Here is an 18,789-nt window from a genome sequence, read left to right as displayed (position 1 = left end):
GATCTCATGTCCCTGATTTTAGGGTTACCTTTGAGGGATTTGGGGGTTCCACTACTGGTCACTCCCTAAGTTCTGAGGATTCTGCAGGTTTCCTGGTAACCTCTCACAAGTCTATTGGACTCCCTTAGAGACTCTTCCTGAACTCCAAATCCCTACAATTTGGCAGCCATATTTTTATGTAGAATTGGGGGTTACCTCCCTGATTTTGGGGTGCCCCTTGAGGGAATCTCTTTTGGGAGGTTTCTCTAGGTAAGGTTTCTGAGGGTTCCCTGAGAGCATCTCGTGAGTTTGCTGGACGCCTTAGAACTATATTCCTTTTTTTTTTTTTAAAAAATGTTTAATTAACTTTTAATTAATTTTTAATTTTTTAATTTTTAGAAAAATATTATTAAAACAATCCAATACAAATCTTTACATGCACACTCATTCATTCATCACATATACATAAAAGTACATAAAAATAACTAACATAAAGAGTAAAGAAAATATTACAAAATGTAAAAATAAATTCTTATGTTCATATTTTCATCTTGATCTTCATTCCCTTCTCCAACCTTATCTCACATCTTTCTTTCATACAAAACCATCCACTTTTAACCTTACCATATACCCGTTCTTACATTTCACAACTTTCAACACTTTCCTTCTTTCACCCCTCTGGCCTCTAGATCTTAACCTTACTTTCCCTTCCCTTATCCTATCTTATTTACCCTTGCATATACTTCCTCCTACATACTCAAGCCTTCTACACTTACACATCACCCTCTTTACTTTTCTTCTTTACTATTCCACCTTTCTATTTGTTGCCTACAAATCTTCTTTACTCTACATCTTTCATTCATACTATCCCTTTCATACTGACTTCCTTCCTACCAATATTTGTCTTACTAATTTTCATTTCAACTTTTTTACTTTTAATGATTATTTTGTGGATCCTATCTCCAATTATTCTTAATACAAATTCATTACCGCTATTTCCCTCCAATTTAATTCAAGAAACTCAATTACTTTCCCCTATTCCTCAACAAATTGTTCTTTGGGTCTATCTCTTATCGCTTGCATTAATTTATCCATCTTCATTCCACTGTATAATTTCAACAACTTCTTCTTTTGTTGGAATATCTTCACTTTTCCATTTCTGAGCAAAATACACTTGTGTGAGAGAAACCATTCCTGAACCACATTCTTGAACCACACACCCACACACCCTTCACAGGGCAGAGATCTTTGTTGTGCAAAACTTGGGTTTTGAGGTGGGTTGTCTCAGAGTTCTTCCTGGGACCCCTGACGACTAGGAAAGGATTTTGTATCTCTTAGAACTTCTCTGAGGATGTGGTGGTGCTTTTAGTGAAATAATCGGTGGCCATCTATGACATGCAAATTTGTTTTTCAAGGTGAGGTGTTATGCCTTTCCAATCTGGTCTCAGTACCCCTAAAGAGAAAGATAAGTTTTCAGGCCAGTTGAACTCAGAGGCGGGGATGTCTTTCACTCTTCAACAGCACACTCAGATCTGAGCTTCACTGCTATGAGGTATGTTGGGATAAGAAGAAGCAGTGGGATCATTTTCCCTTTCCCCCTGGAATGTATTTTCCAGAATGGTCTAAATCTTGAACGCTGCTGATTGACCCAATTCCCACCACTCCCCACCCCAACCAATGAATACCTGTGTGTTAGGACCATGCCCTCTATAGTGTCCATAGGGCCCTGCTCTCACCTCAATGTTTCATCTGCCCATTCTTCCAAGGCTTCCAGGGCCCTCTGTCCTCGCCTTCTCTATGGCCTGTTCCTGCACAGAGCAGCCCCATTTGTGTATTTGCCCATAGAATGAATATTTTTCATGGAAAGGTTCATTTTGGGGTGTGACCCCTCTCTGTGATCATCCAAATTCCATTGATCAGATTTCCAATCCCCTGGATGATTCATTATTCAAATGGCAGCCATTTTATAACTGTGGATCATCTTGTTTTGTTGTTGTTGTTACTGCACAAATCTGAATTTTGGGATAAAGTGTGAGCCCTCCTCCACAGTCACTTTTCCATCAGTGATCAAGAGGAACAGCTTTCCTTGCTGCCACGGCAGCAGAATGTAGTTAATATGGGGAAATGACAGCTATATTATTTTGTGCAGGTGCATATTTTGGAGCAGAATGTGACCCCTTTCTGTGCTTGTCTCCCCATCCTCAATACCAGGAACTGGTTTCCAGTTCACGAATGGGGTTTTCAGTTCTCACAGCAGTACCTTTATTCACAAACAGGGGTCATTTTGTTCTGCTCAAGTATATATTTTGGAGTAGGATGTGTGTCCTGACTGCTCATGACCCACCACCTTGACTGGCAGAAAACCGTGCCCTATGAGGAACGACTTAGGGAGCTAGGGATGTTTAGCCTGAAGAAGAGAAGGTTAAGAGGTTATATGATAGCCCTATTAAATATCTGAAGGGATGTCATATTGAGTAGGGAGCAAGTTTGTTTTCTGCTGCTCCAGAGAACAGGACCCAGAACAATGGATGCAAGCTACAGGAAAAGAGATTCCACCTCAACATTAGGAGGAACTTTCTGACAGTAAGAGCAGTTCGACAGTGGAACAGACTCCCTCGGAGTGTAGTGGAGTCTCCTTTCCTAGAGGTCTTTAAATAGAAGCTGGATGGCCATCTGTCGGGGATGCTTTGATTGTGAGTTCCTGCATGGGGTTGACCCTTGTGGTCTCTTCCAACTCTATGATTCTATGATTTAGTAAGGTCTGATATGCACAAAGTACCAAAGGACTAAATGGGACATCTCTCCCACTTGGAATGTATGTTTGAGAAGAATCTGAAAGGCTGAATATAGAGGCTGAGGATGGGGGGGGGGGGGGGATCTTGGTGAGGCCTCATCCACATTTGCTATGAACTGAAGTTGACTCAATGGCAGCTAACAACATCAAAACACAGGAAAAAAGTGGGAAAGAAGGTATGAATGGCTCTTGGCAACTGTTACAACAGTGATTAGACTGTTGGAGAGAGTTTTAAAATATTAGGCAATCTGAGAATTTTGGTAGAGAGTAAAAGGGAAATTGTGAAGTGAAGCTGGAAAGTAAAGAGCTGGGAAAGGGCTGAGGAGAGAAACATGCAGTGGTGCTGGTGGCTCCCATGACAGTGGGGCAGTGAATTCACTCCAGGTTTTAATTTGGGCTTTAAAGGAACTGCGCAGGCTGATAACACCTATTTCTAAATAGGTTCAGCACCCTAGAAACTGAATAAAAACAGATTTGTCATCTTACTGACATGGGAATTACCAGCTGACCCTGGAAACTGATGTTGTGTGTGTGTGGTGGGGAGTGGCGATAAAGAGAGGAAGCAGAAACAGAATCTGAAGGATGGCAGGGCCATCTGGGCAACCAGGGATAGAAACATTTTGAGGAGGGTGGAGTCTGGGAGTCTGCAATGTAGAGGGACAACGAGGATTATCACTTCACTGAACATCCAGGCCACCCCATGCCCACTTTATGTGGATAAGGAGAAACTGCTGAAGGAGAAAACTTACAAGTGCGATGCATATGAAGAAATTTCAGATGGTTTAGCTTTGGATTGCCTGCAGCATCAGGAAGCTGGACTGGATGACTCTTGCTTATTTTCGTGGGGCTGGACAATATTGCCACAGCATTTTCATTTGCTATTTTAAAAGATTGACTACTAAGAAATTTGAGACAGAGAGCTTGTAGCCTGGGGGTGGGAGTGCATACAAATAAAAGGAAAGAACAATAGATACAGATAGTTGGTGTGAGACCAAGAAGAAAAAAGAAGCCTGAAATGAGAGACTAATACAGAGAGAAATACAAGGTGATGTATTGAGCAGTGAACAGTCATGGATCTACTGCAATGGTTGTCCTCAATTTTCATTTCCCTATGGAATAATCTCACACTACTAGGCATCTCTGTCATTTTTTCCACCTTATTCCTCGACTTCATGAAGCGACGGAGATGCTGGAGCCGTTACCCACCAGGGCCGACCTCCCTGCCCTTCATTGGCACCATGTTACAGATTGATTTGAACCGTGTCCATCTTTCTTTGACCTGGGTAAGTGCCAGTAAGAGATTCTTTTCTGAATGGCTGTTAATAAAGAACACTGGGCCTGGTGTGCAGGATAGTTCTGGCCCGTGGTGGTAGCTGATAGTCTTGATTGCTTTAAAAGGGGTTCAGAGAAATTCATGGATGAGGTTGTCAGTGACTGGTAGTCATTACTAGGGAAGTGAACATTTTTATTTCTAATATTGTAGCATTTTTCTAAATCCTACCTGTATTTTCTTCCCATCTTTGTTCTTGTTCAACTTGGCTAAACTTCGCTTAGTGACATAAGCCAGCATAACATTTCCTTAGCTCATTTTTGTTTGTTGTAAAGAGAGGAACTATTTCCATAACACAACAGTTGCCAACATTCTTAAACTCACCTGTCTCATGTTGGAGCCTCCATAACTGAGGTGTCACAATCGAGAAGGCCCTCTCCTGCATCCTCCTGCTTGAAAGCTTTCCATAGGTGACTGGTTGCCCACCATGGAAACAGTGTCCAGAGTGAGATAGGCCCTTGGTCTTCTGATTCATCAGGATTCTTGTACTTTTCCCAAATATTTTTCTTACATATATTGTATAACTAACACGATAAATAGCACAACCAACTGGCCCTTGCTACACTCATAGATTTGCAATGGTACTAAACTGGAAGATGAAAAACAAAGATACAGAGCAGTGGTCCCCCAATTTTTTTTTTTTTGGGGGGGGGGCTACAGCTTCCTTTCCTCTTGGCCATCAACACCCATCTTGATATAGGTCAATTGTGTGCAGAAGCCATCTAGCTAGTGATGTCTCCCTCAGTCATGCCCAGCTCCCCACTGCCTCCTTTTCTGCCTCAGCCTCTCATGTGTAAATACAACAGAAGCAGCAGCAGTGATGACCCAGGCCTGATTCTCTGTTTTGCCAGTGACAGTCTTTACAGTAAAAGGAAGGCCAGTTGACTGGCTGCTTGGTTGCTGATCCCAGGGTGACTGGGTGTAGAAGGATCAGTGACTGAGCAGCAGCTGAGAAGGTTGTTGCCCTCACTAGCCTTTTGGCAAAGGCTGGCATGCGTGAGAGGCCTCTTGGTCACTGCTTGACTGGCTGCTTGGTTGCTGCTCCCAAGGTGACTGGATGCAAAAGGAGAAGCTTCTCCACAGTGAGGAAGGACTCTGAATCCTTCTTTGGCAGAGCAGTGAGGGACTCAGAGGGCTTCAAACTTTTCTCCTCCCTTTCCTTCCTCAGAGATGTGACTTCCCCATACAACTTCAAGTCATCTCCCCCAGCACGGACTTTGTTTCTTCTGCTACCTCTTCTCTTGCCCTGTCTGACAAAAGAAGCCAGGAGCAACAGCATAGCTTTAGCTTGCCAGAAAAGTTCTGACAAAGCTCACAAAACTTAAGCAGGGTCCCAAATGTGAAAGCTCCTTTTTGTCACTGCTTTTCTCCAACTGCCATGTGCTCTGACTTCTCATCCCCACCATGTTCCTAAAGGCCGCTGGTTCCCCTTGTCTTCTTTGCACACCAATAGTTTGAGTGAAGGCCCACTGATGTACCTTTTTTCCCCTCACTGTCCCCAGGGGAATGTACCACACAATTTGGAAATCACGGACATAGAGGTTTGTTGTGCTGTTGAAGTGCTTCTCAAGCTTTGTGAGCCGAAGTATCACACTTGCTTCAGTCTGCTGTGTGGCTAAGCTGGAAAGTGAGAATTAATGTGTGATGTGGTGTGTGGACTTCAAGGAAGAGATGTTGAATTCTTTCATATTTGGAATCAAAGCAAAACAGTTCCGGGAGATGAGAAGAGCTATCCAAGCAATTGTGTTTGTTCTGCACAACTGCTTTATAGATCACCCACAGCTCATTCTACACAAACGTTTATAAAAATTCATGAGTAAGATCTTTCCCCTTGTTGCCTATGGAGTTTATCACATGCGGGAAATCTTGTGCAGAAGCAGGGGTTTAAATAAGAAAAACCTGCAAAAGCGGGTTAATTTTCACATGACATTGTTGTTAAAGTGGTATTAACCCGAACAGAAAATAGACAGAAAGTAGACAAAACCCACTCCTTTGTACTTTCAGAAAATCCCGAAACTAAAAAGGAGTGGCTTTTGTCTACTTTCTGTTTGAGTTAACACCAGTTTAACAAAGACATGTGTGAAAATTAGCTCGTTTTTGCAGGGTTTTTTTCCAGCTTTTAAATCCCGTTTTTTGCAAGGGACCCCCCCCCCCCCCCGGTGATAAACTCCTATGTCTTAGGATACAGACACCATCGATGATTGCAGATTCTCATGTATTTATTTGATGAAAGTGTGAATGTGCAAACGAAGCATAATTTAACATTGTTACCCTTTTAAACAATTGGCCTTCATCCTTGATCCAAAGTCTGTCACTGAGACTAAGCAATTTTAGTGAGCCTTAAGCACAACTAACATTGGTTATACTACTAATAGGAATGTTCTGTAGAAACTTGAGAGTTGAAAGAAAGTGAACAATAGTTATTTCTGTGAATGGTTGCATTACGATTCACTTTGTGCTCCTACCTTTGCAAAGAATAACCTATCCAGATTATTTATTTTCAGATTTGAACTTTGTCTGAAATCTTGAAACAACTGGCAATTCCTGTTTGGCAGTGTTATGAAATTGCTTGATAGTAATCAGAATTTTGCAGGCCTGTTTATCCTGTAAAATTGTGCCTAAAGGCTTCCTGATGTGAGGTGCAATGGATGTTAATGCCTGCAAGCATAAATTCTTCCTGTTTTGTAACTCTTCATTGAAACTAATTTAAAAACCTTTAGTCTTATTTGACACATACTGATTCTAATCAGAGATTCATAGAGCTGGAAGATTTACCTATTTATTTAGTAGTAAAATTATATATATAGCCCGTGAACCTATGCCAAAATGTTTTGGTTTTTTGTCATTTTTACAGTGACCTTGAGCCTGCATGTGGATGGATTGTTGCAGCAGTCAGTGCAGAATTTCTCTTTCTGCAGTTATCTAAAAAAAACACATACTCCACTGTACTGGAGTTTATACTTGAAAATATGAATTCTAGCAAATTTGTTAATTCAGTCTCATGAATGTATCAAAACATTTGTTGGCATTTATTCTGTCATAGTTTGTGGGTTCTGGTTCTCTTATTCCCAGTATTCAACGTATCAAATTCTCCTGGATCATTATTTGTTGGCTAGTCTCTCCACCTTCTTCCTAGGTTTTTATCTGGCTCAGATAGTACATACTCTTTATTTTTCTCCATAAGCAAAACAATAACATTTCTGCCAACAGTTCTCTTGTAGGCATGCTTGAATTTCAGAGGTCTACTAGTAATGGAAAAAGCAATCTGAATAATTTAGCAGAACATACTCTTATTCACTTCAGTTGATTTTTGTTGATATGTGATGTACTGTGTATAATATTATGTCCTCTCTCTCCCTCTTTCTTAGTTGAGTAAGAAATATGGGAACATTTATAGCCTGCAGTACTTCTGGAAGAATGTAGTGGTACTGAATGGTTTCAAGACTGTGAGAGAAGCTTTAGTCAATAAATCAGAGGATTTTGCTGATCGCCCCTATTTTGCTGCCTACAATTATTTGGGCTATGGAGAAACCAATCCAGGTATGACTGGAGTCTTGAATTACTGAAGTAGGAGATAAAAAGGTGAGGTGACAGGCATCATTTGACAGGGTAGTATTGCAGATGTAAACTATGAGAAATCTGGTTTTTGGTTTCCTTCAACATAAGTCTTATTTGGAGGCTGTGACATGCTTAGTATTTCCCCTGGAGACATAGCCATCAAGCACATACATGCATCAAATGAAATGCCTACATGACCCTTTTGAAAGTAGGTATTGTGACTTAAGATTATTAGTGCCCTCATTTAGAGACCTTGAAGACTTTGAGGGTGGAGACAACTGAGTTGCTGAAGCACCTTTGTAAGAAGTTTTGGGCCCCTTTCACATGTCACAGTTATAGTACTTTGATTCCACTTTATCTAACATGGTTCCATCCTGTGGAATGCCTTCCCAAACTAGAAATCTTAGTGTTCTGTAGGATGTAACCATGGTGGGGAGGCAAAGTGCTATAACTGTGTAGTGTGAAAGAGCTCTCGAAGGTAGCACCCCTGTGTCTGGGTGGGCTTCCATAGAGGGGGAGCCCACACAGACTGAAGTCTCAAATCCAGTTCTTTGGATTCAAATGCCTTCTCTTGAAACACCTGCAACAGAAGAGCTCTTTTCTCCATCACCCTGTCAAACTCAAGGACTCCAGCTCTCTGAACTTCTGAGCATCCTCTGTCCAAGGAAGCAGGTCTTCATTCATGCATCTCTCCTGACAGGACTATCTCAACTATCACTGAACTGGAGGCAAGCACTGGAAAAAACTTCTAGCACCCTCATTCTCAGCCTGATATCCAGCTAGATCCTGAATTGTATTCAACAGGGAACTTTCTTGATCCTCTCTTGTCTGATCTACAGTTTACGAAAGCTATCAGAAATGCCTATGCATAAGTTGATGAAGTTGTTAAATATACAGATGGGTGATATTTTCCCTTTCTTGAAAAACTCTTAAGCAGTACAGCAGTTTATATTGTGTTATTTTTATGCCCTTTGTTGCTGTTTGCCTTCAAGTTGTTTCTGACTTATAGTGAACCTAAGACAATGGGGTTATAATGGGGTTTTCCTGGCAAAATTTGTTCAAAAGGGATTCTACTTGCCTCCCTCTGAAACTGTTTGACTTGCCCATGGTCACCAAATGAGTTTCCATGATTGAGAAGGGGAGTCAAACCCTGGTCTCCTAAGTCATAGTCCATTGCTCAAACTACTACACCACACAAACTCTCTCTTTTTATGCTATTAACCAAGCCCAATTTTCCTTCATGGCAAACTTGCTTAAAAAAATGTAAAGTTGAAGGCTTTCATTGGCCGGCATCATAGCCCAAAAAACCCACAAAAAACTATTGCTTAAAAAACTCATGAGCTTTAGAAATGCCTAGTTATAACGATGGAATCATGAACACATCTCATGCTCTAGATAGGAATATTGGCATGTTTCACTTTGACTAATATTCAGTCTTGTCCTCTCTTGGTTCATTGTGAATCAGCCAATGCATGGAGAATAATACCTTGGAGCAAATGTGATTTGCTCTCAGCAGCACTGTTCTTACTTGATATCATGCTGAATGTACTAGATATTCCAGTGGGCACTGTTGATCTTCCTCACAGTTAATACTCTTTCATAAAATATGTGTCTAAGGCAATAGGTTCATAATTACTTTACCTTTTAATGTCCCTTTACTTTCTACTTTTCTCAGGACTGATAATGGCAAAGTATAGCCATGCCTGGAAAGAACAGAAGAGGTTTGCCATCACCACACTGAGAGACTTTGGGATGGGAAAGGAATCTCTGGAACAGCTGGTGATCAAAGAAGCTGAACATTTGTGTTCCGAATTTAGTTCTCAGGAAGGTTTGTCAATACTAGGTGTAAGAGTATGTGTATGCAACATTTTACAAGCTGTGAGTTCCTCCTGTCTATCTGAGTTTTTAGAACATTTGGAAATTCCTGGTATCAGAATCATAGAATCATAGAGCTGGAAGAGACCACAAGGGCCATCCATTCTGACCCCTGCCATGCAGGAATTAAAGCACTCCTGACAGATGACCATCCAACTTCTGTTTAAATATCTTCAAAGAAAGGGGTATATTGCACTGTTGAATAGCTCCTACTAACAGGAAGTTCTTCCTAATGTTGAGGTGGGATGTCTTTTCCTGTAGTTTGAATCCATTGCTCTATGTCCTATTCCCTGGAGCAGCAGAAAACAAAGGACTTTATCACACTGAGGCTATTGGAACTAAGATCAGGGGTGAGTGCGAATTGAGTGATCCGAATTGACGTTATAACGTGGCTGTTTTTTTTATCACACCTGGTTGCTGTTCTGTTGCCCTTCCGAACAGAGGGGGAATCGAATCCAAGGAAGTCATGTGATGCGGATTCAGGCAAAGCGGAGTGAGTGCACATTGTATTTCCACACCGGTGCATACCATGGGGATTCAACGATTCGAATTGGGACCCTTGCACATGCTCAGTGGGGCCCTGAAGGCATCCTGAACCTTTGCACTTCTGGGGTGAAGAAGGGAGCCTGGCTCCACTTTCACGGGAATGACAGCTGCACCTTTCTTCCTCCCTTCTATTTCCCCTCCACTTTCATGGGAATGACACCTATTTCCCCTCCACTTTCACGGGAATGACAACTGCACCTTTCTTCCTCCCTTCTATTCTCCCATCCCTGGCAGCCAAATTCAAAGGGTCCTCCGTGTCAGAGCCCCCTTCCATTTCATCCACATCTATATCTATACTCTTGTCATTCCCCTCATCTATTTCAGCAACATATATCTATATCTATCCTCTTGTCACATCCCTTGCATCCTCCTATACCCCGATCTGCTCCCTTCCTTCACCCTGACATCTAACCCATCATCCCCTGACTGCTCCTGTATCCCCATCTTGCCCCCTCTGCCACCTAACCCATCATCCCCTGGCCCCAACGACCTATCCCATCACGCCCTGACTGCCTCTGCCTCCCGATCCTGGCCCCAGTGACCTATCCCATCACCCCCTGACTGCCTCTGCCTCCCGATCCTGGCCCCAAGGACCTATCCCATCATCCTCTGACTGCCTTTGCCTCCCGATCCTGGCCCCAAGGACCTATCCCATCACCCTCTGACTGCCTCTGCCTCCCGATCCTAGCCCCAGCGATCTATCCCATCACCCCCTGACCTGACTGATGTGTATGTATATATGTGAGAGTGTGTGTGTGTGTGTGTGTGTGTGTGTGAGAGAGAGAGAGAGAGAGAGAGAGGCAGGGAGGAAAGGAGAGAGAGAGCTCCAATAGAGCCCCGGTTGCCCTGAAAGCGGAAAGGGCCACCGGATGCAAATGGGGCAAAATGCCAGCAGGGCATCATGGGAGATTTGCAATGGTGTTCAAGAGCACCAGCAGATTGGAATTCCACACCAGACCAATCCGCAGTGAGTTCGAATTGACCATCAATGCGAATCTCGTCAATCTACTTATTTAGCGAACTTGCCAAAATGAGGAGCCAGCTGGATTCAGTTCGGAAGCCCCGCGGAAGCCCCATGGAAGGGGCTCCCATTGAAAGCTACCACGTGTGAAAATACATTAACGTTCTAACGTGAATTTGCATCACTCAATTTGAACTCACCCTAGTTCTGAGCTAAAACACCCCAGTGTGATAAGGTCCAAAGTTGCTCCTCAATATGACATGCCTTCAAATATTTAAACATGGCTATCATGTCACTCATTAGGCCTGTAAGGATAATGTCATCTTGTTTCTCCAGACAACACTAACAATGTATTTGTTAAAAGAATTATACAACTGAGTGAAGGAAAGTAGCAAATGTTATGGGGAACAATTCCTGAAATTACACAATTTGTTCTCAGCATTTAGCAATAGCACTAGCATTTACATTTCTATAGCACTTAATAGTGAACTCAGCACTAAGTCATTTACAATCTCTAAGCAAATTGCCCCTAACAAGCTGAGTACTAACTTTACTGACCTACGAAAGGATGGAAGGCTGAGTCAACGTCGGAGCTCTGGGATCAAACTCAAAACATTGTGGCTGCAGTGCTGGCATTTAACTGCTGTGCCACTAAGGCTCCTAATTGGAATAACTTGAATTCCTAATTGGAATAATTGATTGATTGTCCTTAGAATGACTGGCTCAGGGGAGAAGCATCTAGTTCTTCAGTAATGCTGATGGAAGAGGTTGTGTTGCCCTATCTCTGCAACAGTGGGTAGGTGCAATAGCTAATAGTAGATAACAGTCCAAGTAGTAAATAAAACGTACAGAATTTAAGATGGAATAATTGTTTGATCTGAATATTTCTTCCATGATGATGTGTGATGCTTCATCTCCACTGCAGAATTAAAGGTGTTTGACACTGTTTTAACTGCCATGGCTCAGTGCTATGGAATTCTCAAATTTGTTGTTTTTAAAATATTTTTATTAGCATACAAATGTTCTAAAGGTATAAAAATCTCCAATCAGACCAATAAACCCCAAGATAAAACAGAAAGAAAAGAAATTAACAAAATATCCTTACAGGAAAAGAAAGAGAAAAAAAAGACAGAGAAAAAAAATACAGATATATTGACTTCCTTCCCCAAAACATTTGGCTTTACTTGAAACTATACTTAAACTTCCCTGTAATGGTAACATAAATCTCTTTCAGTTTTAATAAACAGACTTCTTGAGTTGGTATTGTAACCTTCCATTTCTGAGCTTATACAGTTCTCACAGCTGTATATCATACATATATAGTCTCACTCTTTCATGCTGGGATTTGCAGTTTTGTGAGAAACTTAGCTTTTTCTGTAAAAGAGCTCTGGTGCCACAACAACTACAAATCCCAGGATTCCATAGGATGGAGTCATAGCTGTTAAAGTGGTGTTATACTGCATTAATTCTGCAGTGTGGCTGCAGCCGCAGTTGCTTTTCAGAGATATTAAAGCAGACCCTCCTGTCAAATACGCATATTAAAAGCTGGTACTGTAAGTTGTTCATGTATTAAATTGGGCACTAACCTGACAGTTATAAGACTGTGATCTGCCAAGTATGTGTTGGCAGCATTTTCAGATACTTCTGTGGCAGAATTTAGAAGATTTAGAAGGTTTTTATTTATTCTCCTCCTCTCTCTATGGATCAGGGCAGGGAACAACAGATTAAAATACAGCATCACACAGACATAGTTAAACACAGTTAAAACACAAACATCAATTAAAAACATAGTGTATAAAAATACAGAATTATTAAGTGTATATTGATATGATCACTAAATTCTGGTGGTATGTTTATGTATATGAGCAAGTGTGTCCTAATATCAGTTGTTTTGCTCTTCTATCCTTTTCAGGTCATCCATTTGATCCTCACTATCTTATAAACAATGCAGTTAGCAATGTGATCTGTTTCCTTACATTTGGCAAGCATTATGATTACCAGGATCAGGAATTCCAGAGGATGCTACATCTGTTAGAAGGAGCTGTGAAAGAAGCAACTGGAATTTTGCCAGAGGTGTGATGAGGCGATATGAGGGCCAATTTGGTAGAGTGGGTGGAGTGCTGGACCAGGACCCTGGGAGGCCAGGGTTCAAATCAAATCACACTCTCCCATCTTCAGAGGAAGGCAATGGCAACCCTCTCTGAACAAATCTTGCTGAGAAAACCACATAATAGCTTTGCCTTAGGACTGCTATAATTCGGAAATTCTTTGAAGTTACACAACACCAATGACAAGACACTTTGTGTTCAGGATGCTTTAATGGCTGTAACTCTTGCATATAGAATAATGGCTATATTATTTCTTATTTTGGCTATCAGCTCCTTCAGGCAGCACCTTTTTTAATGCGCATCCCTGGATTGGTACATATCTTTCAACATCAAAAAAACTTTTATGCCTATATGGCTGAGATTCTGAAGGAACACAAAGAAAGTTGGAAACCCTCATGTAAGAAATGTTTTGCTGATGCTTTTTTGGAAGAAATGGAGAAGGTAAGATGTGGAGTTTGTGTAATGTAATTTTACCTCTAAAGGAACCTTTAATACTTCTGCATGTTTTTTATGAGTCCCGCATACAGATTTTCTTGGAGCTCTGCAGATCATCTCAAAACCTTTTGTTGAGGGTAGTGAGTTTGGCCTCTGTCATCTGGCAGATGGATTTTGGAGGTCTTGTAAACCAGCTGTCAATCTCTAGAAAGGTTAATTTGTATTAGTTACTTTGTAGCTACTTTGTTAGAGACTTTGGGCCCAAACAAACAGGCCTTTGGCAGTTTGAGGCTGAGAAAAGATACAAAGCCTGAGAATGGATTGAGAGAGTGAGTTTTCATATATTACTAACCTGCTTGCATGGAGCATGGACATGGAGTTAAAAAAAATCACTTCTGCGGGGTGGGAGCTACACTCTGCTGAAAGTCATGTGGGAACTCCCTATTCTTGTGGTGAAGAAAAAGGAGCAACCAAGGCCCCGCATCCATTACTTGTGAACCAATATAGAAAGGGTGTTACCACCAAAAGGAAATTTATTGCAAGTAATATGCTACAATGTAATGTTTTATTTCCAAGCTTTGGGCAACTGTAATGTCCAATTCTGGCTTCAGAAAATTCCTGATTAGGAGCTTATTGTCAATTATCATCAAGCCAGCTTTAATCTGTGAGAGCGCTATGAATAAGAGATGTCCAAATGCCCTGGTCCTCAACAGCGCTTCTCAGTTTTGCAAACTTGGGTTCAGGGCTTTCCACCTGGAATGTGGCTATCTTCTCTTCCTACTGCCTTCTACATTTCCCAGTGTTATTGTCTTTTTCAATGATTCCATTGTTGCATGATATGCCCAAAATATGGTAGCCTCACCTTGGTCACTCTGATGTCCAGGGAGAGTTTGGTTCACTCTCATTTGGTTGTTTCTTTAGCAGTCCAAGGTATCTGTAGATCTTTCCTCCAGTACCACATTTCAAATGACTTTATTCTTTTCATATCAGCTTTCTTCACTGTCTCATACCTTATCCATATATTGATTCCTCAGAGAAAGGATGATAAAAACAGCCTTTTCAGTGACAATAACCTTCCTGTGGTGATTGGTGACCTATTTGCTGCTGGCACAGAGACCACTTCTGCTACCTTGCGCTGGGGACTGTTGTACATGATCCTTTACCCCAATGTCCAGAGTAAGTGCTGTTGTGAAGAACTGTTTTACAAGCCTTCTTTGTGCACAAAGTCTTCTGTCATTTAGAGTATTTTAGACCTTCTAGAATCCAATTAGAGTCTACTGTAGACCATATCCATTTAGAGTCTATTTTATGTCTTCAGAAGAAGTCCTTCTTCCATTTGTGTGTAAAAAAAATGGGGCAGATTCTTTATTTGATTCTTATTTTTATTTTGTAATTAGTCTTAATATTCTGGAATGTAGGAGTTTTAATACTCTTACAATGCCCATTAGGGAATAACAGATGGGCTTTTAGAAGGTAGTGTTATACCCTTTTCCCTTTGCAACTTCTTAACATCAGTTGATGGTACTTTGAGTGATATTATTTGTGGGACTGTCTAAGAGGATTTATTCTGTAATTCTAAATTTTGGTTATTGTAAATGTTTTTGTAAAATGATGGTAATCCTTCTGGTTCTACTTGTGAAAGTTTGGATGATAAATAATTTTGTATCCATACATATATCTGTATCTATATCTAAACAGAGAAACAGAACCCAGTTACAGAACGGCAGCTACATTTAGGGTTACAGGTATTCCAAAGAACGAAAAGCTATTGTGCCAGGAAAAAAGGCTCTAACATGTGAGCAAATTTAATGAATGTATATATAACTCTGTATTCTGGGATGCAGATTGTTTCAAGCTGTTCAGTACCCCATATCAATATCACTGTTGTTTTCCATCAAGCACTGATATAAAAAGCAAATAGTGTTGAAAGATATAAAATGCGTTCTCCCATACTCTGCACTGTTTAGCTTTGTGCCGCATTGAAGGCTGTTGTAACATTCTTTTCCAGGAAAGGTTCAAGAAGAAATTGATACGGTGATTGGCAAGAACAGGTTACCCAAAATGGAAGACCAGAAAAACATGTCCTATACTCGTGCTGTAATCCATGAAATCCAACGATATGGGAATGTTATTCCAGCTGGATTGCCCCACATGACATATAAAGATACAGAGCTGGAAGGCTATTTTATCCCCAAGGTAGGATGGGATGAAGAGTAGAAGAATAGAAGTAGAAAGACAGAACTTGAAAGAAAAAGGTTACAAATAACTTGTTGTTGTTGTTGTTGTTGTTGTGTGCCTTCAAGTCATTTCCAAGTTATGGCAACCCTAAGGTGACCCTATCATAGGGTTTTCATAGCAAGATTTGTTCATAGGAGGTTTGCCATTGCCTTTCTCTGAGACAGAGAACATGTGACTTGCCCTATTGTAATCCAACACTTAAACTACTATGCTATCTTTGACTCCACAACTAATTCCTTTCCCCGTGTTTAAAAAATAACTAAGAGTTAATTTTAAAGTTCTTTTTATACTTACAGGTTTACAGTTTAATAAATTTTAGTTGTGCTGTATTTTTGTATGGAGGTTAAAATAAGGAATATGAGCTTTGGGGAATTGATTTTTGATGATGGCATACGTCCCTTTGTTTTTATTTATCTGTGCTAACTTAAATTTGGACATTGCAAGAAATCTGTTGGAAAAAAAAGCTTTGATCATTAATAATTATAAATGGAAATATTGCTTAGCTATGGTGTAGGCATGCAAGGCTAGGGATTCTAATATCATGGGTAAGACGCCGCTAGACTCAAGTTCATGTTTTCTATTTTGCACTGTTAAGGAAGGAATAAAAAAGTGTCCCTGAGTGGTTTCTTTGGAGGTGAACTAATTAGAAAAAAGGAAACATGATTGTTTGGACATTATTCTGATAAAAAATTATGGTATGTGTCTTAGGGTACCACAGTCCTGATCAATCTCTCGTCTGTGCTAAAAGATGAAGATGTGTGGGAGAATCCACATCAGTTCTATCCGGAGCATTTTCTGGATGCCAACGGACAGTTTGCCAAGCAAGCAGCATTCCTGCCTTTTTCAGCAGGTAACTCAAAAGTGGGGGGAGGCTGAGTGATTTTAAGAAATATTCCAGGTGAGTTTCCAAGGAATGAGAGGGCTTCTATTTCTCCCGCCTTCAGCAGAAAAGGTGTTCTCTAATGGATAAAGCTGATTCTTTTCATCTCAGAGCATTTAGTTCAGCTTCTTCCATCTGAGGAATCAAACTGGACTGTACTTTCTAGAGAGGCAGAACTGGTATTGTGGAGTTAATATTAGACAACCTCTGGGTGGGAAATTTTCTGGAAGCCATAAACTCTTCCTTTGCTAACAAAGGTGAAACAGTATTAAACAGTTGGCAGGCCATTTTCTTGGCCAAATGTAAGACTTATATTTGGGCCTTGTTACATGTCCATGTAAAACAGAATTATAATAGGATAATAGTGTGCTCCCCAGAAGGAGGTTACTGCGTTATGTCATTGTTGCTCTGTTCTTCTCTCATTCTCCCTCATTTAAAACATGCTCTTTTGTAATGTCACACACACAGAATACGTTAATAACCCCCTTTCCTACCTTTGTGGCATTATGATTTCCTGTATAAAGGTTCAATAACACTTGTATGATTCTTCGGGGAGGTGAGGGCTGGTCAGTGGGCATAATGTGGGCGAGGAAATGCCAGTCCACCTGCAATTATCAGGGGAGAAAGAGAAGGGGCAGAATTTTAGATTTGGTCTGCCAGTGGAAGCTCTGTCCTTCAACCCTGCCATGGGAGGACTGCAATGAAAAGTTCAACTGCCTTCTTTTCCAATTCCATACCCTCCAATATCTCAGATGAAAATCAGGACATGTGCAGTCAAGCAACATCAGAATGTAGTCAAGTTGGTAAGGAGGAGAAGAAGGAAAAGAGGGGGTTCACTATTTACTTTTAAACTTTTTTCTTTCTTAAATGACTCCTCTCCTCCTCCTGGGGCTTGTTAGAAGCCGAAACTTTACTGTCCCCCATCTCCTTTTCCAGGCCTGTTCTGTTATGGGACCATATAATGCTATGGTGCCCTCATTTATCTGTCACTCTCTTACACAAAAATACTTGTTGTTTGTTGTTAACTGCCCTCAAGTCGACCCGACTCATGGCAACCCTGTGGATGAGACACCACTGAGACCCCTTTGTCCGCCACTATTCTACTTAGATTCTGTAAATTCAGGCCTATGACCTCATTGATTGAGTCTATCCATCTCGTGTGTGATCTTCCTCTCTTTCTATGACTTTCTACCTTTCCTAGCATTCTTGTCTTTTCTAATGAGTCATGCCTTCTCATGATGTGGCCAAAGTATGGCAGCCTCAGTTTGATCATCTTGGCTTCCAGGGAGATTTCAGGCTCGATCTGTTCAAGGACCCATTTTTTATCTTTTTGGCTGTCCATGGTATCTCAGCACACACACACTGCAAGGAAAAGCCAAATACAGTGTGCCCGTGGTATATGCGCTCAAGCTGCGGGAAGCATGCGGGGCGCAAGGGGCAGCACATCCCATTCAAATGAATGGGGCGTGCTCCTGTGGCGTCCCACATGCTCCCATGCCACCGTGCCGCTGTGCACACGAGCCCCATTTAAATGAATGGGGCTCAAGCATATGCGGAATTAGCCTTACGCAAGGGGTGGGTGGGTCTGGAACAGATCCCCCATGTAAGGCAAGGGTCCATTGTATTTATATTTGGGTGGTGGGGTGGTGGAGGGCGAATCTGTGTATTTGTGTGCAAACTGGGCAAAGTGGCAGTACTTGATAGACAGTGGCAAATAATTCATGTGGAAGTTTGTAGCGGTGAAGGCTATTATGTATACTGTGCCAGCTTAAGTTAAGAACTCTCAGACTAAGGGACAAGTGGAGGGAGAAGACCGGATTCCCCCCCCCCCTCCCCTGTAATGGATTGGCATTGGATTGACAATTTGGCTAGGTGTCCTTATCTTTCTCTTCATCCAGGTCCCCGTGTTTGTGCAGCAGAACAACTAGCCAGGATGGAGCTTTTCCTCTTCTTCACAAGCCTCCTTCAGCGTTTCACCTTTCGGATTTCAGAGAACCAGCACAGGCCAAGAGAAGATGGATGTTTTTCTTTTACACTTGTCCCACATCCCTATAAACTCCAGGTTGCTTCAAGATAAATGGAAAT

The 18,789-nt window shown here is 41.3% G+C and overlaps 1 protein-coding gene across 1 annotated transcript; it reads left to right on the top strand.

The window, feature by feature from the left end:
- Positions 1-3,843: 3,843 nt before the first annotated feature.
- On the top strand, positions 3,844-18,789 carry LOC149312002 (cytochrome P450 2D14-like). Its single transcript, XM_089526772.1, has 9 exons — positions 3,844-4,056; positions 7,472-7,643; positions 9,337-9,489; positions 12,956-13,116; positions 13,422-13,592; positions 14,621-14,762; positions 15,595-15,782; positions 16,533-16,674; positions 18,603-18,789. Exons 1-9 carry the CDS (start codon positions 3,844-3,846, stop codon positions 18,779-18,781), a joined length of 1,521 nt encoding a protein of 506 aa, XP_089382898.1. The 3' UTR covers positions 18,782-18,789.

The sequence above is a fragment of the Sceloporus occidentalis genome, unplaced genomic scaffold (genome assembly GCF_023333645.1).
Source record: "Sceloporus occidentalis isolate IW3139 unplaced genomic scaffold, rSceOcc1.0.p SCAF_5, whole genome shotgun sequence".
Taxonomy (NCBI): domain Eukaryota; kingdom Metazoa; phylum Chordata; class Lepidosauria; order Squamata; family Phrynosomatidae; genus Sceloporus; species Sceloporus occidentalis.
Note: the sequence above shows the minus strand (reverse complement) of the source record. Positions and strands in the feature narration are given on the sequence as shown.